Source organism: Falco naumanni, chromosome 3 (assembly GCF_017639655.2).
Source record: "Falco naumanni isolate bFalNau1 chromosome 3, bFalNau1.pat, whole genome shotgun sequence".
NCBI lineage: Eukaryota > Metazoa > Chordata > Aves > Falconiformes > Falconidae > Falco > Falco naumanni.
In genome coordinates, this window is record NC_054056.1 from 93,174,247 (window position 1) to 93,201,957 (window position 27,711).

General features: G+C 35.4%; 1 protein-coding gene across 7 annotated transcripts in view; it reads left to right on the plus strand.

Annotated features, from left to right (window-relative positions):
* Nucleotides 1–27,711, plus strand: part of VPS13B (vacuolar protein sorting 13 homolog B) — a 477,375-nt gene that overhangs the window by 221,017 nt on the left and 228,647 nt on the right. For 6 of the 7 annotated variants that reach the window (XR_005827096.1, XM_040588251.1, XM_040588255.1 and 3 more), the window contains 3 exons: nucleotides 5,835–5,982; nucleotides 17,354–17,481; nucleotides 24,916–25,150. Coding sequence is in view for 6 of the 7 variants with exons in the window: in XM_040588251.1 (XP_040444185.1) it covers nucleotides 5,835–5,982; nucleotides 17,354–17,481; nucleotides 24,916–25,150 (511 nt within the window). In the remaining variant the exon portion in view is untranslated. The remainder of the gene's footprint in view (nucleotides 1–5,834; nucleotides 5,983–17,353; nucleotides 17,482–24,915; nucleotides 25,151–27,711) is intronic. The other variant, XM_040588252.1, reaches the window with a different exon arrangement.

Genomic DNA, 27,711 nt, shown 5'->3' on the forward strand with positions numbered 1-27,711 from the left:
TTTTAGATACTTTAGTCTGTATGGATTGTTTTTGTAAAGTGTGTAAGATGTGTTAGTGTAGTATGTGCACCAGTTGCTTTACTTTTTAAGTTACTGCTTTTTAACAGTTCTTTAACTCAACGTATCTGTAATGTATGCTTAAGCCTGTTTTATTTCTTTGGTCTGAAATCCATGTTGAAAAGCTGTGCTCTTTAATGTTTTACGAAAGGCTAATTTGAACAGAATTTGGGAAAGATACCACTATGGAGATTGACCTCTGTGAATGCTGTTTACTGCTTGTTAACATTGCCTGCCTATTAAAAAGCAAAACAAAGCTACATTTAGAGGCCTTGTTTGCAGAAATTTAATATTTTATGTTGACTATTTTTTGAAGATTTTTTCAGATGTAGCTTGTTTTATTTTTGTAAATCAGTAGTGGTTTTCGTATATTTACTCTCTTATAAAAGCCCATACTTAGCTTTGCACAGATAAATATTTGAAGAGTTTGTTTTCCTTGGTAAAAAAGCATTAGCTATACTTTGATGTGAGACAGTCAGGTATGTGGTACTTTTTGCAGTCAATATATAAATAAGTGCATGTAATCTTTCTCAAATGCACATTACTGTAAAGCCTTCATGGCTGGTCAATACTTTCTTTACATTAGTCATTTCTGTGAGATAAAATGACTAATTGTAGTAAAGACTAAACTATCAAAAATGTCTACCTACACTTACATGTAGATGTATAATAGAAAGATGTATAGCTGCATATTTCTGTCATTCTCTTTGGCTGTTCTGTACACATCTGTGTGTTGCTGCCTAATTTAATGAGCATTTCAGTAATGGAGTAGATGTAAAACCAGCAGTGCAGGGAGGACCTCTTTAGTGATATACAGGAACAAATAAGAAGACATTGCGCGTCTTCCAGATTCACCATGCTTTAAAGCACTGGAATGTAATACACCTAACCAATTCCATAATCCGAATTTCTCCCTTTTTTCATGAACATCTATACCATGGAAGAATGTGTATCCCAATTCAAAACCAAGAATTTTTCATCAGCAGGGTAGGTAGATTACATAATTGGTCATTAACAATTCAATTTAATCCATTTTTTTTTCTTCAAGTTTTTTCTCTGCTCATTTTGTCTTTTCTCTACCATTATCTTAGGAATTTTGCTGTGTTATAAAATCTTTTCGCTGCTTTATGGAAAGTGCATTGTGAGCTGAGAATATTAGCAATTCTTGATGGTATGCTTTGGGCAATTCTTCAATCAGAGGTCTCTCTGGAGTGTTTGCCTAAGATGAAATAATTTTATCGTCGTGACTTGGTCAGTGGATTCATGTAGAACAATTAATTCCTCAAATTTGATCTGGTTTAGGATGGCCTTTGGAATATTGCAGATTTGTGTGTCTTTTAAGAGCCAAACATTTCTGGTAATGAATGGCAGTGAATGAACGACATAATGTATGGGTACATTTCAGTACCCAAATTTAAGATTTTTTCCATGTTGTAGCAAAGTTGGCTGTGGAGGGTGGAGCTGTGTTGTCCTCCTTTAGTTCTAGTTTTTCTTTTCTACCTTGATAAATAGCAGGAAAGGCTTTGATGAAACAAGCATGTTGCTACAGTAGACATAATTATCTACTTGGTGTGCAGAAATTGTAATAGGCTTTGATTTCTGATACTGTTTGCAGGCCAAAAGCACTGTGTTTATCTCTATTGGGATCTGTCATCTCTTACCCCAAGGAACACAAAGTTGCTGAGGGACATAAGAAAGAAGTTGCGGCTTACTTGAGGAGCTAAAGCTATACGGGAATTGAACCTTGTATCTTGTACTTTCAGATGCCCCTTGAAACTGCTGATAGAATGCTTTCATCAGTTGGTGAAAATGAGGGGGTTCTTGGCTGACATCAGTCCATAACCTAAGTTGGGAAAGATTGCAGCTAGTCAGTGATTGGGCTTCTATCCTGGCAGAGCACTTTTCTGAGCATACCTGAAACTCCTACCTGAAGCAGTGTCAGAATTTCATTTGAATTATCAAGTTCATTTCCCAGGAAAGAAAGTGCTTTCATGACTCCAAGGGTTAGGCATGCCTATTCTTTTTAATTAGGAATTAATTTAATTTTAATTAATCTAACTTCATTAATTTAATTTTAATTAGGAACTAGGCTAATGCTTTGAGTTCTCTGAAGCAATTTAGGTGTATGCTTATATTAATCTCAGAAATCAAAGCAATGAAAAGTAACTGTAGTCAAGCAACAATTGTGACTTCGCGATATTAGAACGTGTTGCAAGGTGGGCAAGGTTTATTCTTCTTGCTGTTGGAACTTGTTCTGGCATAGCACGGACAGTCTTGCAGCATGTTCTTCTCCGAGGCGGATAGTAATTGCATAACAGAACTTAGATGTTCATAAAACATCTTGTCTTGACTAGAACTGTCTTCTGTCCCCATTCCAAAGACTTCATTAATTTTTCTTCCTGCTTACTGGTTTCAAGCTACTGCACATCTACACATCAGTCTGTGTGCATGCAGCATCCACCATATGGGGTAGCTGGGTTTGCTGTCATGTCAAAGATGGCTGCATCTGGGCTGATGCTTCTGAATCCAACGTTTCACAAACTAGCGCTTCATTTTTTCCTTTACTAATAATATTTAAGTTCCTGTCTTGGAGTATTCTTTTGCCTTTGGTTTGTTATCAGGGAGGTGACTGTATAGGCATCACTCGAAGTACAGATACTCATCTGCTCAGTTGGTCAAGTTTTCTTTAGAATGCATTTCTCATGTTCCCAGATCTGACTGCATCCTAATTAGCCTCACACTCATGGGAAGTTACAATTCGGAAATAAAATACTTAATTACTGAAAATCCCAAGTAAAAGAAAATATTAATTTATTCTACCTGGGGAAAATTTCCACTAGCCCTTTTTACAGGATATTTTAGCTTCAGTTAGTTGGCGTGTCTCCACATAAATCAGGAAATACCTTGGGTTTGGTATTTTTGGCAGGTTGGTTTTTAGCTATTGTTCTGTGCCTTTCTCTGGTTGTAGATCTTTATCATTTCCAAAGGCAAGTTGAGCAGTCACACAGTATGAAGTAAAAAATACAATCTGTAGCTATTGATCCATTTACATGCATAAATAGTGTATATATGTGTGTGCTTTGTGTACACATACTTAACGTGGTGTGTAATGTATTAGATTATTTGTGTCAGTAAAATTTAGATGTGGAAAAGGATAGCTTTCCTGTAGTTCTTAGCCAGCATTTTAAAAGTTAATTTTAATAATTATACTGGAGAAGTAGTAAATTTTCTTATTTTGAGTGCTGTGAATTATTACTAATCTACTATTCAGCGTACAATAGCCACAAAACATTATTGCATTGATAAATCTGTGGTCAGTAATCCAGAACAGAATCTGATTTTGACTTCACGTCAACAAAACCTGATATAAATGTTGCTATAGTTCCATAACTTTTTTAAATGTTGTTTATTTATCTTCTTTGTAACATTACCAGTTAGTAACCGTAAAGCTTACATCCTAAGGAGGTGTGTTAAACTTGACTAGCTATTACTTTGTAGCTTGCTTTTTGGATTCTTGTGATGAAATGCTTATGATAACACTTGCCTGCAATGTCTCCTTTCCCATCAGATTCATCTTCTCATACAGCTGTGGGGCTCTTGTCATCTGCTATTTCACAAGCCACAATTTCCTCATCAGTTTGTGGCTAAAACCCAAATCTTGATGATCCTTTTCCATCTAGATCAACACTGATCTTTCATCTTCTGCATTCTTTTAACCAGAAATCTTTTGCCAAAAACCTGACAAGATTGTACTGGGCGTCATCAACAGCAACATCAGGCTTGATTTCAGTGAGGAAAGATGAAACAGCTGTTTCATTGTCCAGACCAGCACTCAAGCACTCAATATTTGGTCATAATTTTTTCCAGCTTTCTCCGGCTGCGATAGCCTTGATGTTTTTCACTATATGACTAGTGGTGTACCATTATTATTATATTTTGCTAATCCATTTCTTCAGTGGTTCAGAAATAGATACTGCTTCTTCAGACGGTATTTCCATCCTATTGTCTTTTGTACTGTCTTGTATTGTCTGTGTTTGTTCTTCAGAAAGCCTTGCTTCACTTTGGCAAGTCAGTGTTCTTGCAGCGTTACACTGAGAATTGCCAAATCATGGCTCAACAGTTGCTGTCATGGGAGAGCTGCACATGCCTTTGCCTTAGGAAAGGTGGTATCAGATAAACTGCTAAATCTTGAAATTAAGTGATGTAAAGTGTGTGACAAAAATTTAGAAATCTTCAGATGCTCTCTATGCATGTGGGAAGTATTTCTGTAGTGTAAAACTCTTCTGTTCCAAGCTGGTGGGGTTTTTTGTTGTTATGGCTAGAGGACACCGAAGTGGCATGTTACTGTATTCCAGAATGACTTTTTAGTTCTTTTGGAGACAAAGCTGATGCTCGTAGGTTCAGAGAGGAGGACAAATGGGAGTTCTGTTTGTCATTGACGTTAGTATTTTCCTATTAACTTTGCATACCACTGTATATATACGTTGATTGTTTTCACTGGAGTAGGATTAAATAGTTGATTGTCCTTCTTATTTTAATTTACTTTTATAGTGGAAAATGGTGAAGGCGTTTGGAAGTAATTCTCCTTCAATTAAATGATTTTTCTGTTTGTTTTGGGGTTTTGTATGTGTGCACGTGTTGCACACTGCTTGATTCAGTGATCTGTTTTCTATTGGAGAAAATTTACAAGCACATTGCCTGCCTCACACGAATTTGTTTCCCACAGAGATTCCTAATGCAACGTGTGAGGTTTCTCATTACGCAGCTATATGGATTACATTTTCACTCCAATACCAACAAAATTAAATTACACAAAAATTGATTAAGATGCATGTAATCTTAGTGTCTGATCTTTACAAAAAACTTTAGTCATCTTTAAATGGTAATCCTCTGCAATATCAACAATAGAAATTTTCTGCTTTTGTCAACTAGGATAAATCTACAATTTACATAGTAGCTAATGCTATGGCAAAATGCTAACAGCCAACTGTACAGCAAAACAGAGAATCTAATTTTTTTTAATGATTTTGTCTTTTCTAGCTCACATTAATTTAAAAAAAAAAAGTAACAAAGCTAATAAACTGTATTCGTTTGTGGACCTCTAGTTCCAGAACCCATGTGTATTAATACACTTCACTTTTCTAATCTTAAAATATGGATGCAGTCCTTCAAACTAGATTTTAATGCCTTCAGTTTTGTTTAGCAGTGTCACATTTTGAGCATTTTCTCATTTATTGATACGCTTGGAAGAGAAAACAATTCAAAATCACTAGTAGTGAGAATTAAATTTTGTATTTAAGATGTGAGGAACAAATATAATAGTGTATAAGTATGAATGTGTCTTTTCTTTTGAAGTTCAATGATGGTTGATAAATTTCTTCGCAAAACATCGGAATCTTCACATCTGACTAAAATTTTCCAGTTCCCATTGAACATTTAGATAATTATATAGCTTTGGTGATCATCCAGCTTCAGTCATGTACATTTTGTTTGGCTAACAGGCATGGTATTTTAAGTTAATAAATTTTATTTCACTTTTTTGTTATCATAGGACTTTTTTTCAGACTGACAGGACTAAAATAAAGAATTACAAGTGCAAGTCTGAATGTAGCATTTCATAATTGGTTTTGAAAATATATGTGCTCCAATCATCATTTCAAGTTGTCTTCTATACATTTCAAAATACGTAGTTTAAGGCATGCTTCTCATGACAGTGTCATAATTTAGTATTAATGTGTTTTGGGTTTGAGGGGTTCACAAGGCTTTTCTTTTTCTAGCAGTCTGTCGGAACTGTTCCGCTTGGTGTGTCAGTAACTCGAAAAAAAGAGGATGAAGCATCAGTTGGAAGTGCACCTTTGGCAAGGCAGCAGTCAAATCAAGCCTCTGAGTATGCTAGCAGTCCTGTCAAAACAAAAACAGTAACAGGTATGATCACTTAAAACTAGCCGTTCTGCCTTTGCAACCTCCATCAATAACATTCATCCACAATTGAACAGCATCGGCTGTGCAAATACTGGAACAACTTTCAGTTTTAAAGAAATGTTCTCCCATAGAATTTGAACTTTTAAAATTAAAAAAATAGCATCAAACTTGCAATTTGGAAATACATGTTTAATTTTCTTGTCATTTTTCTTTAAGTATTATCTTTGGGGTCCTGATAATTTCATGTAACACATTTTCTAAAATGAGATAAAGGAGATGTGCTTTTGATAGAACATCTGGTTTTGGCCTTGATATTTAATGTTTCAGTCCGTAATTTTATCAGACTTTACAAAGTCTGATTAATCTCTTTGATTTCAGTCAGTCTGTTCACATTGCTTAAAGTCTGGCATGTATGGAAGTCAAGATTTGTGCATAAGGAGGAAAGATTCACTGTTTTCAAAATTTGTCCCATAGAAAATGCTATTGTTGACACTTTTGTTTGTGAAGTTCAAGGAATAATTAAATTTAGGAATATTTTCTGCCCACTTAAGAGTGCTAAAGTTAAACTTAGTTATCACTAATCAAGATGATACGGCTTTCTGGGATTTTCTAGGCTATTTATTCATATAGTACCGTCTGCAAGTAAGGAGATCATCCAAAAAAAGTGACTATCCAGCTGAGACTTTTAGTAATCCTTCTGAAATACATGGAACAAATTCTCTTTTCCTTTGCATTGATGTTTATTTCCAGATAATCATGAAGTACTTCAAGATGTTGTCTGCTGAAACTGAGATTACAATCTTGTCTGTTAGTGATAGGCTTAATTGATACTTCGAGATTAAAAAGGACTAAAACCAGAGAATCCATTTTCTGAGTGATATGTGGGTTGCCATATTATCACTGGTAGTAAAATAAGAGTCATTTCAAAGACTTCTTTCTATTTCACTTTTGAATATCCTTTGGTTTTACCATTTATCTTTTTGTTTTTATCATTCATTTTTGTATTTCCTTTATCTTTGCCTGTAATGAAATGAGTGTATTAAGTATATTCTTCTTTTGACTATATTTATCGTCTGTTCAGCTATATCTACATCATAAATGATATGATTTATTTCTTTTTGAAGTTAATTCTACCTGTGCCTGTTGACAAAGCACAAAGGTGTAATTCACTAGAGAACTTCTGTAATGTTGAATATTTGACATTCAAAACCCAGCTATTTGCTGGCACAGGAGGTGACTGTTTGTGGAAGTAGCTTTGCACTTGAGTTTTGGAAATTAGTGTCCCGGCCTGGTACCTGCTGAGCTTGGTAGCCAGTTTTGATCTTTAGCCTTTGTTATTTTTTACCTTGAGTAATATAATGTAATCACACTGGAATAGTCTACTAAAGGAAAATGTTATTGTTCAAAATCTAGAAATGCCATGAATGCTAGTTTTGCTTTTTTGGGGGAGGTTTGTGTGTGTGAGTGCAGAAATGATAAAATGATAAATTTATTTATAATGTCCTAAAAGCAAAAGAAGGATTTCTGTGTATCTCAACTTCTTCCACTTTTTAATTTGAGGTCAATATCAAGATACGATTTCAGTTGGTTAGTACAGCACACATTGCTGCAAAACCAGAAAGTTCGCTTTTAAGGTTTCATTTATGTTAGCTACTACTTACTTTACTCATTCAGTTTATCAGATAAGTCTGAATTAATGAAATTATTTTAAGGGATGTGGTCTGTCTGCTTCAGTAGACTACAGAGATTTCCCAGAAAGAAAGAAAGAAAGGAAGGAGAGCTTATGTCACACTGCAGTGCCATACAGGCTTGTTCTCTGTATAGCTTCCTGAAACTTCATGTGATATTAGAACCTGTGGAGTTTGTCTTGTGCCCTCTTTGTCAGTATTGGCTTTGCAGTGGAAGATTCAGGGGACAGTAAAAACGAACACATATGTCATGTCACAAAATACTGCTTCTGCTTTGTTACAAAGCCACCAGTTACAGTGGTTAGAAAAGGTTGGATGGATGCAAGTGTGAAAGGTGAGATCTCATTCTCAGAGAAGTTTCAGTAGATCCTTTCTTTTACATTTTGTTCCTTTACAGGTATATAATGTGCTGGAGTATAGTGAATGAGTGACTAGCTTATGAAACTAAAAATAGAGTGCCTGTGATTGTTCTCCTTTCTAATTTTTCTAGGTCTCTCACTCCCACAATTTTTCACTTTTATTTCCTTTCTTTTAATTTCACCTACTTTCTGCCGGCTTGTTTTCAAGAATAATTTCTTTCATTATTTGTCTCACCTTTTTAAACCAGGAATGCCACACTGGTCTAGGAGGTGTAATGCTACCTACGCTACAAAAGCATTCTAGGTAAAACGGCAGCAATCCTTGTAAGCCTCGTATTTCTTCATCATCAATGCTTTAGCTACAGATGCCTTAGGTTGTCAGAAAACTGAGATTCCTGCATTGATAGCAAGCACATATGCATAGTATTTGCAGATTGAAAGAGATTGTACTTTAAAATCATGATGTTCATTGATTTCAAATTTATCCCTTTTAAGTCTGGCATGATCTCAGCAGTCACTTCCTTGAGAACTGCTAAAAACCAACCCTGCGTATTAAATGGAAGCAGTTTGTAATCACAGCTGTAAAATGATTTAAAACATTGATCTTGAGTTCAGTTTATTAGTTAATGGCTGCAGACACCCAGCCAAAAACGAAGCATGGGAAGAGCAAAACTATTATTTATATGGTATCTGTGAAAATCCATGCTTTCTCTTCTTAAATTTGAAAATGTAGTAATTTTCAATCTCCTTAACTACACAAGCTTCAAAACCAGAGTAAGTTAATATGGTTTAAATTTCGTATGACATGTCTGTGAACAAGTAAAGTGATGAAGAATATTTTAAAAAGTAGTATTTACCTCAGTACCTCAGTTCCTCAATTCACACTCTTCTCCCATTCTCAGCAATTCAGCAGCTGCCTGTGAGTTCAGTGAAAAGTGATTTGCAGACCCATAGGTATACATAGAAATATAGCTCTTAAGTCTGTGTAGTGGCAAAATGATTGCTATATGTCTGTATAAATATATTTATGCATAGCTTATGTAGCATACCTAAACAGGAAGATGATATGGGCTGAAGTAGATGGATAGGAAAGCCTTTCAATGCTGTGCTGTGCACTGTTGAATAATGATTAAAGCCAAATTGTCTGTTTTCACACATTCAAGATGCTCATTCATTACTAAAATAACTTGTAGATTTTGTTCATATGACATTATTATATTATTATAATTATTTTCACTTTGAAAAATATAATAACTTTTAAAGATTAAATTGGGTTTCGGTTTCTTTACTGCCTCCTAGTGAGGTCTTTTTGTAGCCATTACACCGAAATTTAATTTCACCACATCTACTGTGGCAGCCAATATTTAGCAGTGCTTGGAAGTAACCATGATACCCCAGATACAAATTTGATACTATGTTGTGAGGTGTAACCCAGTGACTATGACATCTAATTTTTCAATAGCAATGGCAAAGTAGCCTCGCACATGTTCTTTGATATGAGGAACTTTTATTGAAGGCAGCTCTTTAGAGAGGCTGCAGAGGTTATTGATTTTCTTTCTCACACAGAATCCTGGTAGTTGACTTTTCTTAGCAACTTTTCTTGGTGGGTTTTGGACAGCTTTTTTCCATAGGCCAGGTTGATCAGGTCCACAGGTCAGAGAGCACACTGGTCATTTAATTTGACTATAACTTCAGTATTACCATGGAGCATCAGTCGCAAGTTCAAAGCTGAGAAGAGAATCTAGTGTTGTTTCATTCTGCAGGTGTACATATGGAGGCAAAGATAGGACATGATATAATTCCAGGTTGGGGAACTCTCTTATTTGTGTTTCTGAAACACTGATGTTTTGTTCTGTAGAACTATTGGTCTTATAGAGAAATAATTAAAGAGTTTTAAAGCTTCGTAAGTTCTAAGTTACACCTAGTCTACTATTCGTTTGTATTTCAAGCAGATGGAGGATAGTGTCATAACAAGAAAGTTCAAAACTCTGTCTTAGATGGCTTGTTATATTGTCTGTCCTGTATAAATTGTCTGATTTTGAATAAAGACACAGCTCCTGTTGCCAATTTCTGCCTTCTTCACCCTGATGACTTGATGACTTTTTTTAATTTTCCCAGAACTTGTAGAAATCTAGTATCTTTGAGCTATATATCCTGTCAAATTTTATTTATATTGACCAGCAAATGAAAAACGAATCAGAGGACGAGCAAATGAGTTGCGTGCATATGCATGGAGTATAGGATTGCGTATGCCTTCTTTCCACAGGAAACCGGGGAAAGATCCCCACCTTTTCTTTCAATCAATTCCTAACATTTGATAGTGCAGATATAATAGCATGCTTAGAAGTTGGTCATTAGATACTTAATATAACTGGAACTTCTTGGTTGTTATGGGAAGTGTTAGTAATTCGATTTTGAAAGCTTTACTCAAGTAATTCCTAAAATTCCTGCAAAGTATACACATGAGATCTTTCTGAGCCACTATTAAATACTTACCCAGAGAAGTGGAGAAAAGAGGAAGCTTTAAATGTAGACGTCTATATTATGTAGAACGACTGATGCTGTGTTCGTGTTTTTATTTGAGGTTGCATCTTAAGTTAATAAACTTTCTTACAGTACAGTGTGGCAGAATATGACCTGTACTTAGGAAAAGTGGATGCACTTGCTGATTATTTTTTCTTCTCCCTAAAGTACAACTAGAATGCTGAACTAGATTCCTGCTAAAATGAGCTGTTGGAATGCAAAAAAACTGGCAAATGTGAGAGGAGTCTGGCTGGTGAGAAATCAATGGATTATCTGAAGTATTTGAATTAGTAGGTCACTATTTCTGCTCAATGAACTGAATGATTATCGTTTATTCATGCCTGCCATGAAATGTATGACTGACGATTTATTTGGGAGGATGAATGAAATTAAATAGATGCTAAATAGGCAAAGTAAAGTACAGGAATTTAAATCTGACACACATTTACCTTGGGTGCCTGAAAATACTAGGATTTTTGTAAATGGGGTTTAGTTCCTGAAAGGATTATTTAAAAGGAAGGTTTCCAGGCACAGATGATTTAAAATAACTTTTAAATGGCTGGACACTCACATACCTATATTGAAAATTAATTATTGTGAGTTTTCAGAGCTAGTAAAATGACTTCAGTGTTATGATGACACGATTTCTTCAGTTCATTGTGTGGATTTCAAAAATATTAGTAACACAAAGCCAATGTAGTGTATCAAACATGCTTTCTGTGTGGAGAAATTCAAAGTTGAGAAACAGTGGGTGTTTATGTTTAGATATTTAAAAGACTAATGAATTTCCAGTATATTTTTAAAAAGACAGAATACCGGGCAGAATTTCTCCTGCATTTACTAGAAAAGTTTTTGCAAATCCAAAGGCTGAAATTCTTACTTTACAGTATAAAATTTATTTTTAATGGTAAAGGATATTAAGATAAATTCAGGCATGGACTTTAGATGTGAACGCACATATAACACGTTTTTGTAATTACCAATATAGTAGCTCAGTTTTGCCTGAGAACGGCTGTTACTGATTTGTACAAAAGTGTCAGTCCTTTTTTATTTTTGTTCCCAGAACTAAATAGGTATTTTTTGCCAGAAACAGTGCAGCGATCATTAAGAATATGGTGGGACAAAATGCTGACCATAGTCATTCTCTAGGCAACCCCCACTTTCACACAGAAAGATCTTTTCTGCTTGCACAACAATGTTAATATCACATTTGTCTTTGTTTACTGACACATGTTTACTCCATAAAAAGGCATGTTGAGTAAAAAGTCAAAAGCCTGTATGTTTTAACACTTAGTCTGCTGCTAATTCACCGAATGACCATTCAAAGTTTGACACTACATCTCTCTGCTGCTGTTACCCTAGGTGTAAAGGACTTGCTCTGGTTCGTTGTCAGGGAATGTGTGGCTCAATTATCGTCTTGATTGATAGAAGTAATGTATTATCTGCGCTGTTAATAAAGTAGAATGCAAAAATGCTTAATGCCCAGTAAAGGAATTATTTATGCCAACACTATTCAGTATGTGGGCAAATATACTGTGTATTTTTATAAGCTTATAAGGACTTCCTGCTGTTATTTACATACTGCTTTTATTCTCAAGCATCCTCATGAAGAGTGCAAACATTTTTTACATGCAGATCATCATAGTCTATCCTTAGAAAAAATATCTCATTATTTTTTTGATAAATAATTCAAATATCAGTCATCCCAGAAGGGGGGTAGGGGAACAACTTCTCTTAAGATTCTGAAAAAATAAAATGTGAATGTTTCTGAAACAATTCTGATGGATACTGATGGTTCTGAAAATACTGGTAAATACAGCTTTGAGCTTCACCTAATGGTTTCAGTGAGCCTGCTACTTAGATTTACTTTTTATTTGTAATTGGATTGTGGGGAATAATAGTATATTAAGAGAGGAAGTATTTTTAACAAGATATTCCTCAATGTTTTTTCAGTTTCTCATAGATGTATAATGTTCTAATATTAAATCATGGATTCATTTGGAAATGAAAAAATTCCAAATTATTAGATGGAAATGCATTCTATTTTTCTTTGGCCATCATATACATATACACACACACACAAGTGTGAATCAGTTGTAATGCTTTCATATGTCTCTATATAAACATATATATTTAGTTCTGTTGTGTTGCAAACATAAAAGTATGTAGACTTAGGAGGAGAACTGGAATGTAAACCTAAGGACAAGCAAGTTTTTGTATAATATTTCACTGAATTTTTACTTTTGCACATTATTATACATAGAAACCAAAGCCCGCTGGTTTACAGAAAAGAGCAAGTAAGTTTTAAGTAGGTGATGGGTTTGTTGGTTGGGTTTTTTTGGTTTTCTTTTTTTTTGCAGGGGGAGAGGAGGGTAGGTTTTGGTTTGTTTTGCATATGAAGAAACCAATTAATCTTTCACAAAGAAATAATCTGTAGGCCATTTAGATTTTTTCAGAGTTGTTTGAAGTTTGAATTTTCTCCTCCACTGCATTTTAATCTCATTTATAATCCCTTAGACCCCTTGATCAGTTCCTTAATGGCTTGCATTTGTTGCAGACACCTTGGTATTTTTGTTTTTGTTTCTCATAAAAAGCCATATCTAATGTATGAAAACGTGAACAGAATTAAGAAATCCCAATGAGCTTTTTGACACTATGGAGACTACTTCTAATTTTAGCAGAGAAGAAAATCTTTCCAGAAAGAGCCACGTAATAACAGTATGCTTTCCTTTGATTTCTTTCTTCTTTTAAATACTATTAATGTTCATGTGTTTTGCTGTCACAGCCTCTTAGTAACTATGATTAGTTTGCAATAGGATTTTTCTCAGCTTAACTCAGTTCTGATGTGTGAGAAGCTATATGACAGACAGATGATGTGATGTGGGAAGGAAAGCTTGCCCAGCTTGTTGAGGTCATATGACAGATGCATTTTGAGTACCGTCATATGATGGAATGGTGGAGAGAGTGTGCTGCTGCAGGCTGCTGCATGGCTGTTTGTCTGTGAACCTTGTCTTGCAGCAGGAGCCCTCTGAACTTTTGGGGATCACTGAAATGACAGGTTTTCCAGCAGCAGGATAACCTTTTCCAACCAGAAAGAAGCTGCTGCCCTCTTAATGCGTGAGTGTCTGAGGCATGCAGTGGGCCAGGAGAAATGCATCATTTTGTGCCAGAGGGACGAGTCATGATAGATCTGTAGCACATAAAAATTAGGAATAAGGCATTAGCATTGTATTTTACCTCCCTTTAGTTCAATTGCTAGCTGTATGGAGAGAGGAGGAACTGAAAGCGTGAGGCCAGTGGTGAGTACAGGTTATCACTAGTCCTCAATCCAGTAGTGGAAAAATTTGATCTGTGGTCTTTCGTGCTTTGATTTATTTGAGGAAATGTCTATTTGCCCCAAATCTTCACACTTGAGAAGTTCTATTTTCCTTTCCATATTTCTTAGGTCACTGAATATTAATAGGAGAGAACAGAACCATTTTCCCTAAAGGTCTTTTTATTTTAAAAACTTTTATATACTTTATGGATCAGACTTCTAAAGCAGCCAGTTCTCAGTGGGCTAAAAAACATAAAGGAGGTATATGTCTATATAAGAAAGACACCTCTGTCTAGAATTCTTACCTGTAAGTTATGCTTAGTGGTGTCTTCTACAAAGAGAGTATAATTAAGATTAATTTTGCGGGATTGCCACTTGGAACTCGCTTTATACTTTGACCATATATTGTGAAATGAATTCTGAAAAAGGCTGTTTCTGGTAGTTAATCCTGATTGATCTGATCAGTCCTTTTTAAAAACTCTGTACGTTACCAGTGTGTGTTCTGAAATTGATGGTGAGGGTGGCAGCCTTTGAGTGATTGATAGTTGATTTAAATGGTTTTAGTGTGTAATCGGTATTTTTGTAAAATATATAATGTGGGACTAAAAGATGAGAGTAGGGATGTTTTATGTTCCTGTACACTGATTTTCTTAAAAACTCCACTTGTGTAACCTGAAGGCAGCCTCCCTCCGTATTTTTTTTCCTCATCAGTTTGTGTTTCATACAAATCATATTTTCTATCTCGCTATTGTTGACTGGCTCCTGGCTTCCACACAAGGCTGATTGCAGTGCCAGGAAATGTTCCTAGGTTTTCAGTTCAGTAGTAGCTGAGTAGCATAATTGTTTTAGGAGATTAACCTTCATACCGAGACAGATGGAGCTGATCCAGTCTACATGTCTACTATAGAGGACTAGCCAAACACACGATAGCTGCAGCGGACTGCTACGGTCTCTTAGCAACTGCCATCTACTGATGGCCTTGCTGATGAGGAATTAAGACATTGTGTCCCAGCATCCCTTCAGACAAAACTGTGGGACTTACCAGTACAGGAAAAAAAAACAAACAGAGGATGTAATTTTTCTTTTATTTTCAGGAGTTCACTTTTTTTTTTTGTGCTTGTTCCTTCTTTCCACTCTGAAACACTTCTTAGTACTTCTCTACTTTCCATGATTTCTGGTTGACTGGTTCCTTATCTGTTTGTTGGGTTTCAAAGCTTGCCATTTTTTTTTTTTTCTTTTGGTCTTTTGGTTGAGTATGTGTGTTAAGGTGAAGCTGTTGTCTGTGATGGATATTCCTGGAATTTGAACCAGCCTTGCGGGTTGTAATTGTGTATATATGGAGAGAAACAAGTAGTGCTTTGGACAGCTGTTATTTTTAATTCACAGATAGTTGTTTATGGCATTAGAAAGTTGATTCCCTTAACTGAGAGAGAATTAGCAGAGTGTGTATTTCCCGGCACACAAAATGTGGGAGACTGGAACAAAACCTAGCTTTAGATCCCACTCACAAGGAATGCACTTATTAAATGATGTAGGATGTTGATATTCCCTGCTGATTCTGCTGTAGAATATATGAGTTTACATTGTATTCATCTGTTCATCCTGACCTGAAGCATTCCTGCCTGTGAGATTTCCAGTGTTTCACAGTGACTTTGTATACTTTTCTCACCCCTATCCACACTTGTATTCTGGAGTACAGTGCTCCAATAACTCTTTTATTTTAATATTTCTTGATACTCAAGCTGTACCTAATTGTTATCTTGTAATGTGTGTAGTGTAGGGCCTGACTACACAGAGAAGATGGTGTGAACTGAGGTAGGGTAAGAAGTTAAAGCAGAACAGCTATTCCTCACTGAATGTCTTTGTTTTAACTTAATCCATTCATAATGTGGATGGAATACTCACTGCATGGCATGAAAGCATCCACATGAGAAAATATTATGAAATAGCTACTCCATGCTGCTTCTCCATATGAACAATTTACTTGTTTGTCTCTCCAGCACAGCTGACAACAAACAATCCTGAAATGTCATGCTTTTTACATTCTTATGATCCAGTTTTCATTATTTAGCATTCTAATAGATCCACATTTGGAGCCAGGAATATCTGAGAGGACTAATTATACTGCAACCATAAAAATCCTCTTTACTCTTTTGACCACCTCTCTTTTTGAATCTTTGATTCCCATTCAGTTTAATAAAATTGATGTTTCCTTTTATTTTCAGATCATTAAAAATACTATTTTTTAAGGATTTTGTCTAAATATTAATCAAATATGGTCTTTTCTAGCCTTGATGAGGAAAACATCACAAATTTATTCAAGTGGCATTAACATTGCACATTCTTGGCAGAAATTCACCTCTCAGATGTTTCATTTTTAAACCTTTGCATGTTTCCTTGCATGATAAAAACTGACTGAAGACCCAGTGGTGCATATCAAAGGGCATATACTTCTGCTTACATGATTTCAGTTGATAGCATAATTTTGTTCTAAGAATTTTTCTGTAGTGTATGCCACAGATTTCTTCTAGCTGTATAATTGGGAGACATAAATTGTCACACTTGTGCTGATTTCAATTTAGTTTACAATGAAGTTACGAAGATTTTGTAATTTATTCCTGCAGTTTTGTCAGCTTGACAACATGTAGGCCATAACTGGAAATATTAAAGAAGCTGACAATAGTTTTGGAGGGCATCCCAAAGCGTAAGAGGAATGATATTCTGTAAGAAATGACGGGAGGAGCTGTGTACCACTCATGCAGTCTTTAATGAATTGGTAGTTACTACTTGATCCCTTGCTAGTCCTCTTTTGAAGTTCTGTTGTGCTCGTATTCAATTAAATGCTTCTGTTACCTAAAATCTTTTCATATTTGTGTTATTAAATAACTAAAAAAATAAGGAAATTTCTCTTTTTACTAGAAAACATTGAATTTCGCTGAAATATTTCATACCTTTAAGCTTGACAAAGTAAGAAAATGATTGAAATTTTTTTGCCTTTTTTTGGAAGCATACTCAAATTTTTAGGTGAATTTTTTAAAGAAAACAAATCAAAGGATTTAATTTAATATGGGCTGACTTTCATTTTTGTGTGAGTTTCGAAAACTGAAATATTTTTTTTTAGATTACACTGGCAGCAATGTATGTGAAAACATCTTGGATTGCTATTCCATCACCGAATAGATTATCACTCTTTGAAAACTGTCTTAACTTGCTTAGGTCAAGCGTTCTTCATAATACTTTCTTAGCAGTTAATGTTTTGAAAAACTTTAAGCATTTCATTTTATTGCGTTTCTCACCAGGCTTAACTGATACAGTTGTATTGCCAAGTTTAAAACTAATAGTAGGCGCACTATTATCACATCTACAGTGAGATAACAATGAGAGAAAATCTCTCTTAGAATTTAAAATAAGTAATCTTTTTCATTGCTACCAGTAAGTACATTATTTAGTTATATATTCATTGTGTAACTGAGTTTTGTTTGCATTAGAATCTCGTCCTTTGTCACTTCCTGTGAAAACCATGCTGAACTCATCTGAAAGCTGCAGAAGTCCTGAAGAAAGAATGAAGGAATTTATTGGAATAGTGTGGAATGCAGTTAAGTGCCTTACACTTCAGGTAAGATGAAAAGGAAGTGAAAAAACCCGATGTCTTTCCAAACTTTATGGTACTTTTTATGCATCCCAGTGCTTTTTATTACAGAGTTTTTAAAGGAGCTCCAAAGTTTTATTGTCTTATTTCAGTAGTTTCAAAGTCTTACAGAATGAAAAATAAAATACAAGGTTTGGGTAAATTAAGCAAAGAATGCTTTGGTTTTAGAATATTAAGTTTTTGAAATATTTTTTTATATCTAAGGGGAAGAGCCTTAAAAAAATCATATGAAGATAAAATTCTTGTCATGCTTTCCTGTAAGCTATACACCTTTTTACCCATCGTTAGATTTGCAGAATACCTTCCTTTCTAAAAGTATTTGAGGAAAGTGTGTATGTTAAGTACTTCCTTGGGGTGTATGATACAGTATGGTGTTATACAGGTGGCTCAGCTGCTTACTTATCTACCTCTTTCATAAAGGACAAGTAGATGACCGCTCAGATTAGGCAGTTTCATCCTAGACTGCTCTAGATGGTGATTGCTGATCAGTAAAAACAGTGTTTTCATGTAGCAGTATATATGGATGTGATCCACAAAAATCTGATATCCACAGCATACTGAAGTCCATTGTTAGGACTGCATGAACAAATAGTAGATGGCTTAGAAATGCTAGAATTAGGACTCTGATCTTCGAAGTATGTATCAAGTGTATATATCAATTATTACCCTAATTTAGAATTATTATAGTCTGTGCCTTTTGAACAGTACATTCTGTGAGATTGGTATTTTATGGCACACCAGCATATAGTAGCAAAACTATTGTGTTAAAATAAAATTTTAAAAATACAAAACCCCCTTATTGGTGACAGAAAGCAACTGTTAAATGCATGTTTCTTCCTACTAAGAAATACATATATTTATATGCAGGGGCATCTCAGAACCTGTGTCTGTTTTGCTGCTTCTTCATGCACAAAGGCCTTTGGGTTCAAAAGACTAGACAGTTTGAAAGTTTAAGTTTTGCCTGAGCAAAAACTTCAGACTTACAACTCGATTGCAGACCATACTGAAGTTGAGGAGATGTATTCTATAACTCTACATTTCAGCCAGCCTCTTTAATCATTGTTTCCTGAGTATTTTGCTTGTTTTCCTTTCTTTCTTAATGTTGTTGCCACTGGAGATTAAAATAGCTAGATAAGGGGAGTCAAGAGAGATAATTTGTAAACTGTGTGGAGGAAGCAGTGTATTTTTGTTATGTGTCTGGGTGGTACCTAGCACAGTGAGACTCCCTGTATAAATGAGGCTCACAGTTTGAGTCAAAATAATAATGAGGATGATGAAGAGCTGGATCCCTTATAAATGGGGAAAATGGAATCAGGACGAAGGTATTCTGCTGGTACATTTTTGAAGGTACGCTTTGTTATGTGAGCAGCCAGCAGTCCATTCGTTTTAAAGAATAGTTAAGGTACTGACCAGCTAAAAATGAAGGTTGCCTGTTACCGAATAGAAAAAAAAAAAACCCAAAAAAAACAACCCAAAAAATAAAGGTTGTGTTCAAACCAGTGGGTTATTTTGTGGAGGTGAAAGCTGTTAACAGTGATGGGCACATATTTTCTCAGAGAGTAATTTGTAGGTATATTGCTCTTCAGACATAATACATTCAGGGATCAGAGCTAATACTGGCAGAAGATTTCTACATTTGTTTACTTTCTACAGGGTTTTTTGCTAAGGTGCTCATTCTTTCAGTTTTCATCATTACAAATATGAAACTATTTTTAGGTTTTATCTAAATTGACATTAAATGGCTCTATGAATTAACAGAACAGCTTGCTTCTGGTATGTTTCATTGGTATGCTTTCATCATACTTGGTAAAGTACATGCCAGTGTCTTGCCAGAAGGATGTTACGTGTTACCTGTGAAAAGTTTCAACAGATTCCAAGGAAGCACCCACAGGAAAAGTCCAAGAATGTGCTTCCAAACAAATATGCAGTACTCCTTCTTGGTGAACTGCAAAGGATTTATAGATATCATTGCTGTGCTTTTTCTTATTGCTAGTAGTCCCTATGTCTATTTTATTTAAATATTTTCAAGACACAAATGCATATATATAGCTTTTTTCCTTTAATACCAGCCTAAATGGGAAAGCTGAAATTTGTACAAGGCAACGTATAGAGGATAAGATGATGAGGGTTTTGACTGTTTTTCAATTCAAGTACTGTGTATTTATTTTATTAAACATAATATGCATTTTATTAAACACCTAAATATATATATATATATGTGTGTGTAAAATTCATACAGATTTTCTGTATTTTATTATCACTTGGCATGAAAAAGGCAAATTTCTGAAATATTTTGTCTGGTTAAATACTGGAGCCTCTTAGACTCTAAGGTTTTTTTCTAAAGCTATTTTCATGTTTCTGGATCTTTTATTAATGATTGTAGAACAGAAAGGTCTGTAGTTGTCGTCAGATAAAACAGAACTTCGTAACTTAAAATCATGAAAGGATTATTCTTTTAGTGGAAGTTTGAGTAAGTAAATGTGTTTGGAACCAAAGTAACTGGAAAGTTTATTTTGGATCCAAAGCTGGTACTTGCTTAGCCCTAGCCCTGGCTTGCTCATGATAGAACATTGCATGAAGATTTTGTGCACTGGAGTTGTGGTAAGCTATTAGTATTTAAGTGAAAAGACTTTCATACTTCACTATAAAAAGTTGTTTTTATTATTTAGTTGTTGTAGGATTTTATATCCAGCCTTGAAGTCTTTTTGGCAGTTACACTGTGTAGGAGGGTAATACTCTTCACGTGTTCTTCATACTAATAGTTGCTAAAATAGTGGAGCAGTATAAACACAATTATTTTTAATTGGTTGTTAATGCTGAATTCCAGTGAGAACAATGAAGGATCTGTATTAAAAGCAAATGAATTAATGAGTAATGTTGCAACGAATGCCAACTAAATAAGAGTGTAATTATTACATATAAAACTTATCCCAGTTATTCCACATGCCTTTAAATATCCCTGAAATTATTTGAAAAAATGAGTCTGTTTCCTGAAATTATTGAAAATAATATTTTCTTTAAAGCATATAACTTGTACAAAATTTTAGTCAAAGTGGAACACTGATTGAAAGAACAGAAATGTAAGGATGGAATTGACTGTAGAGTTCCTGTTCTTTGAACAGTGGTCTTTATTCATGGGTCAGGAAGAGATTCTGTGACTTGTAACTTAGCAGTTACAGCTATCAGCTGTTATTCAGCACTTATGAGAGAGGATGATTTCTTAAGTCACTCACTTACCACAAACAGACAAAAATGAGATTTTCCATAACTAAATAAAAACTTTTTAAAACTCAAGTTTTCTTAGAAATGAATAGAAATACTGTATAGTGCTGAGACACTGTTCTTTAAGCAGTCAGAGAAGATGCAACTGATCCTTATTATATTCATTTTTGTGTACAGATTGCCTGCTGTTCTAGTTCTCTTACTTATGTGCTCTGCTTTCCATTTATATAATTTTTACTTTTTGTCTAGCTTCAAAACATGAATTTTTGGCCTGTCTTTTTAAATGCTAAAAAATTTTGTGTGTCTGGCTCAACTGCGGATGGCCTAATTGGGAAGAGCTAATTTGGATGTCAGAAGCTGAGATGTGGTTTTATAATAATGACTGCACCAGAACTCTTATGTGAGACAATCTTTGCAGTTTTGGGAGTCGTCATGAGATGACATTCTGTACCTGAAACTCTCAAAAAAACATGTTAGCCCTTCTGCATAAGAGCGTATGATGGATCATGGTTAATGCGTAGAGAGGCCACTTCCCAGGAGACATCTTTATGTGAGCGTCACCTTGTGGGTCATCTTCAATGCCTCCGATTGGTTTATATAGCTATAAAATGTGGATTAGGGAAGGGGATCTCCTTATGGTATCGCTGTCGTGAAAGGCTGTAAAGACTTGTACAGTCTGTCCCTCCTGCACTTGTGCAGGATTATTATGGCATGTCGCTTGTTTTGTTGCAGTCTCTCCTACCTGCCCTCCCCAGCTGCTAAGACCTAATTCTTTTGCAGTTTCTATTTCACTGTTCTCTTTATCGAGCAATAACCTCTTTTTAAAAAATAGAAATCCAAAATACTCTGTTTGTTCCAGTAACTTAATCCTTTCTTTTTCATATGGGAGTCTTAAAGTCATTGCCCTTTCTTAGGCTTGTATGTTACTAAAAGCTTAGAGCAATATGGTTTGCGTAACTTTTTAAAAGTAGAAGCAAAAACACTGCTTACCTCATTGGTTTATCATTAGTGTATGTTACTTAGCATGTATGGGCCTTGACATAATAGAAATGAAAATAGAGGGTTATTCTGTTTCAAGAATTTGTAATAATTCCTTCTCTTTAACACATGAATGTGTTCAGTATTGGCAAAAGAACACGTTGCTACCAAAACTGAAATAAGATCCTTGAAACAGAAAGGATGTTGCCATGGAAAAATGAAGTAACACTCAGTGCAGCTGCGAAGCATTAATGAACAGGATATTTTTTTAAAAGATCATTTGTGTTTGGTGTGGCTTGGAGGGTCCCAACCAGATGGTTTCCATGAACAGGATCTGACCCCCAGCTTGAGGACTTCTTACTGGCAGATTACTTCATTTTCTTTCCCTTGGATTGTCAGATCCTTACATTAATGCAAGATTTACTGCTGCAGATTTATATTCAGTTACATAAATCAGTCACATTTTACATTAAATTCACAATTTTAGACACACAGTTTAACAGTTATTTAAAAAGTGTAAAAAGATTTATATGATAGCTTTAATATATGCTATTGATGTAGTTTAATTTTAAGAATTTGGATTACATATATTTTAAAGCACTTTCCGATTGGTGAAGCAATCTGCAGCACACATTCTCGCTTTTGTCCAACATATAATTCCATCTTTTTAGGTGCACTCTCCCATTCCTTCACTGGAACTCGTTATTACACAGAGCTCCAGATTCTGTCGGCTACATGTACATAAATTCCATTGATAGGTGTGTGGAAGCAGGATCTGCTTCTGTGAATTTCAACAGGTGCAATTCAGTTTTATACTTACTGGGCTGCTGTGCATCCAAGTGGGCAATTTCTTATGTAATTATAACAATGGCATGATTTGCTTTGAAATTCAGAATTTTGCCATATGATCATTGTCTGTGCCTTTGAAACGCTGCAGTGATGTTTTGCAAAATTAATTTATTCCTGCAAAAACTTTAAATGAAACACGAGTAAGCAAACCATACCTGTAAGCAAATCTGTAGTATTACATATGAAGGGCCTGATGCAGTCATGTAAGCCCTACCAAAATTCATGGTCCAGCTCCCATTCAGTTTGAAAATGAATGGCAAAGTAGATGAATTTCCCTCAGCCATTTGAAGGAGTGAAACTTGTGATTCCTTGTATTCTTGTATTCCTTGTATTCTTGATGCAGCAAAGTAAAATAAAACAAAAATGATCTGAACAACTCATTTTCAGTACAAAGCTGTAGTAAACTGTAAATTAAGTGTAAAAACTTTACTGAGTATTGAGATCTCTTCTCAAAAGTTCTTTGTAAAGCATCACTTGTAGATCCTGCTGGTGGTAGTGTGATGAAGTATAGTATCTCTCCAAGTTGGTGCAATTTTTGGATTATTATGACCACGTGGTTTGTATATCCAGGCGGCATTTGACTTTACTAGTCATGGTTATATATATGAAGAATGGATGATTTTTTATACGCTGTTTACTCAGCAAACGCTCTGATAAAACAAAAGTTACAAAAGTTGTACTGATCATAAGTTCTTTTGTCATCTATTTATCATTATCCCACAATGGCTTGACCTGCAGTCTATTACTAATAGACCAGAAAATGATCTAATGTGTCACTGTACAAATCTTTGCAAATTGACACAATGACTAATTTACCAGTTTTAAAAAAAATAAAATCCAAATCTATTACATCTGTAACAATACACCATTGCTTTTCATCCAGTATAAATAAAGTACACTCTGTAACCTTGGATCAATAAACTACTTATCAAAGATATAATTAACTTCATTTTACAACTCAAACAGTTCTAAAACTAGAAACAAACACAGACTTCATGTAACAATGTATTTATTTTTGCAAAATTCTACTTGTATTTTTCTGCAGTGAATTCTTGTCAGTTTGTCTAAGCAAAAAGGCACAAAAATGCTGAAATAAAGATGAATATCAGTGTTCTCTTCACTAGGCTGGCAAAGTACTTATGGTGCTGGGGAATTCCAGCTCTATTGCAAATCACTATTGCGGTCTTGAGGGACTGCTAGCCTTTAGGGGAGGCTATGGAGTACAAACATTGTTTATCAGTTTTGTGATGTCTTTAAATTATGTCAGATTGAAATACTCCGTTACGTAAGTTTACAGCAAACAAATATTCTTTTATCACAGCTACAAATAACATCTTGTGTCCAACATTTTGTACACTAGACTTTTCCAAACAATGTGAAGAAATGAACTGAATCATAGCTTGTTCTCTTTAACCAAGTGTTCAAGGGTTGAGGCTGTTAGGGCTATTTGATATCCAGGTGCAGAATATTACTCGTAAGAGCCAAGGAAGACTAACAGGCCGGAGTTTACACCACCTCTGAGTTAACAAGTCGTGATGAGTTTAGTTCTTGGTTTGGGCTCGCTCAGCCCTGCTAGAAGCTCATAAGAAGATGGCAGAATGGTCAGAAATGTTTCAGAGTAACAGCATTGCTTGAAAAGAAAGAACAAAAAAGTGCCGTTTCATATAAAATTATGCGCACCACTTGTGATTTGAAATGAAAACGGGACAAAAGCTGTATAAACTTTGTGAACTGTCTTCATTTCTCTTTGTATGTATGCACCTATCTATTTATTTTAAAGTCAGTTTTTCACTAAAGTTTATATTTTTCCAGGATTACCTGATGATTAACATTTTGTACATGCTCATTACTGTTGACTGTAAAGACAAAATTTTCCCTGAAATAGGTCTTTATAGAAGTCTTTATAGAAAGTAACAGCATATAAAATGTTGATTGATTCTAGAGGCTTAGCTACTGCTAACAAAAGCTAATGAACTGCAAAAAGAGGAGGGCTTTCTCAGCTTTATTGTGAGAACATTTTCTGACTCAGTTACACTTCTTGTAAAAAGCTGTTGAAATGTGGATAGATGTATGTTCTGTTTATATGGCAGCACCTTTCTGATCAAATTTATAGACTAAAATCACACTTCTTTCCACCCATCGCATAATCATAATTTACAAGAATATATTGTTTTCCAACATTTTGTGTCATCTTTCCTCTTAATTCAACTAAAAGCTAAAACTATATTCAGTCAACTGTGGTGGATGAGTATCCTGAGATTTTGTACCAAGATGAATACTCCACAGCAGGGGGCAGTGGGGGGGAAATGGTGATCTGTTTCTGAGAGATCTTTCTTGCCTTTGTTTTTTCAGCTTGAAGTGCAATCTTGTTGTGTATTCTTTCCGAATGAGAGCCTGCCTTCCCCAAGTACTATTGTATCGGGCGACATTCCTGGGACTGTGCGAAGCTGGTACCATGGACAGGCCAGTATGCCTGGCACACTTGTTGTCTGCTTGCCCCAAATAAAGATTATGAGTGCTGGACACAAACACATGGAACCACTGCAGGAGATTCCCTTTGTTGTGCTGAGACCTATTCTGGAAGAAGGTAGTGTGATAAACTCAAAAAAGCGTACTCTTTAATTTCCATTTTTTACTGTTATGGACGTGATCTTCATTTTATTTTGAAAACTACTGATGTTGTGCTGCATTTTTAGCAGTATGTTATGTATTATTGATGGCTAGAAATATTAATGACAAGGTTTGCCCCATGCAGATTAAAGTGAAACTCATCATCAAAGAGTTAGTTCTGTGATATATTTTGTATATTTGTTGAAGCCAAAACAATTCAGAAGTGCAATTTTTACCTCCACTGGTTTTGTCGTTCAAGTTACTGTGTAGCCACAAACAGTTGATTTGACACAACAGCAGGGCACAGCGAGTTGCGAATTCCACGACAGAATAGAGGCAGGTTAGGAAACGCTTCTCATGCCACCTTTGCTGGAGAAAAAAAAAAAAAAAAAAAAAAAAAAAAAAAAGACAACCGAAGCCAATCCAAAACAAACAAAAAAAAAAAAAAAAAAAGGAAAGAAAAAGCAACCAAAAACGTCCCAACCCAGTCTTGGATCTAACATTCAGACTGGAAATTAGGAAAAGGTTCCTCACTGAGAGGGTGGTTGGTCGTTGAAACAGGCTCCATAGGGAAGAGATCATGGTACCAACCCTGTCAGAGTTCAGAATTCACCTTGATGATGTTCTTAGTCATATGATTTACTTTTAGGTGGTCCTACAAGGGGCAGGGAGTTGGACTCAGTGATCCTTATGGGTCCTTTCCAATTTGAGATATTCTATGATTCAATGTAAGGTGAGAAAAGAAATTAATAAATATAGCAAACTATCAAAAGAAAAGAATGAGACTTCGTTGGTCATCATGATAGTCAACAATTGTGTTGTTGACTACAATCTGTAGGGATTGTAATAAGGTTTTTATAGAGATTTCACCAGAAAAAAATTGAGAAGGCTTGAACAAGTGTTTATGGGGGGCTGCTCTTGTGCATAGGCTGAGAAAAAGTACAGTAGTTCTTGTTTGAAAAGCTAATATTTGATAGAGGTTTGAGTTGTAGACCAATTTGAGAGAAGAATCGGCTTTTAACGTTCCACGACTGATTGAGAAATGAAAGGAGGGGATAAGCTGCAAAGGACCTAGCAAGTGAAAACAAGCTGCTTATGCAATACGTTTTGGTTTTTTTTAAAAAGGGAGCCCTCAGCAATTACCAAAGTAAATGGTAAAATGGATTTGCAGCAGTATTCTGAAGAAATACTGATGTAAAAATCTTGTTCTACAGAAATTAATACAAAAAAATGTGTATTGGAAATAGATGAGGCAAGTATCCTTAACAGTCTTGAGTCTTGGGTTTGGTTTTATTTTAATGGCATTCATCATAACTAAGTGTAAAATTTCACAGAAATTCACAGAAGGTTGTAGTGGTTTAACCCAGTAGGTAGCTCAGCCCCACACAGCCACTTGCTCACTCCCCCTTGGTGTGGGGAGAGAATCGGAAGGGTAAAAGTGAGAAAACTCATGGGTTGAGATAAAGAAAGTGTAATAGGTAAAGCAAAAGCTGCACATAAAAACAAAGCAAAATAAGGAATTAATTGGCTACTTTGCATCAGCAGGCAGGTGTTCAGCCATTTCTGGGAAATCAGAGCTCCATCACACATAACTGTTACTTAGGAAAGCAAATGCCATAACTACGAATGTCTTTCCCCTTCCTCCTTCCCCCAGCTTTTATTGCTAAGCACAGTGTCATGTGGTAGGAATATCCCTTTGGATAGTTGGGGTCAGCTGTCCCAGCTGTGTCCCCCACCAGTCTCTTGTGTACCCTCAGTCTCCTTGCTGGTGGGGTGGGGTGAGAAGCAGAACAAGTGTGCAAGCACTGTTCAACAAGAACTAAAACATCCCCATGTCATCAACAGTTTTCATTACAACCCCAAAGCATAGCACCGTACCAGCTACTATGAAGAAAATGAAGTCTATCTCAGCCAAAACCAGTACACTGGTGTACAGTTAGTTCAGTATTGTATTCTTGAACTCTATTAGTTGGAAAGAACTGTTGCTGTTTTGTGTATTCATTCTAAGGTAAGGAGAGGGAGCTGCAGCAGTTGTTCCATTGCTTTTGTGACAGCATTTTCTGGGGAAGTTACTCTGTTTACTGGATACTTATTGCTGAACTGTAAACAATTATCAAGCGTATGCTGTGAAAAATTAAGTCAAAAGCATATTCAGGAGCTACTCCTGCCTTCTGAGATTCATTTGGATTTGTAACACTCTTCCCTCTCCGTTTGTTCTGTCACTTATATTGGACCTCTCTCTCTCTGTGTATATATATATGTATGTATATAAGGCTTCTCCTCTGCCTTAATTCACAGCAACAAAATTAAATCATAGTTTTTAATACTGAAAGTCATATTGGAGATGTTGCCAACTGAAAAGGAAAAGAAAAAAAGAAAAGAAAGAAAGAGAGAAAGGTATATGTCTTTTTCCTAATAACTTTTCATAGGAATTATCTAATTTGCTAATCATTGCAACAGATGAAAGATAGATAAATTTAACCAAAGTCTTCAGTTGGTTTTAAACCAATGATGTAATTTAAACCGTTTATGAAAGTA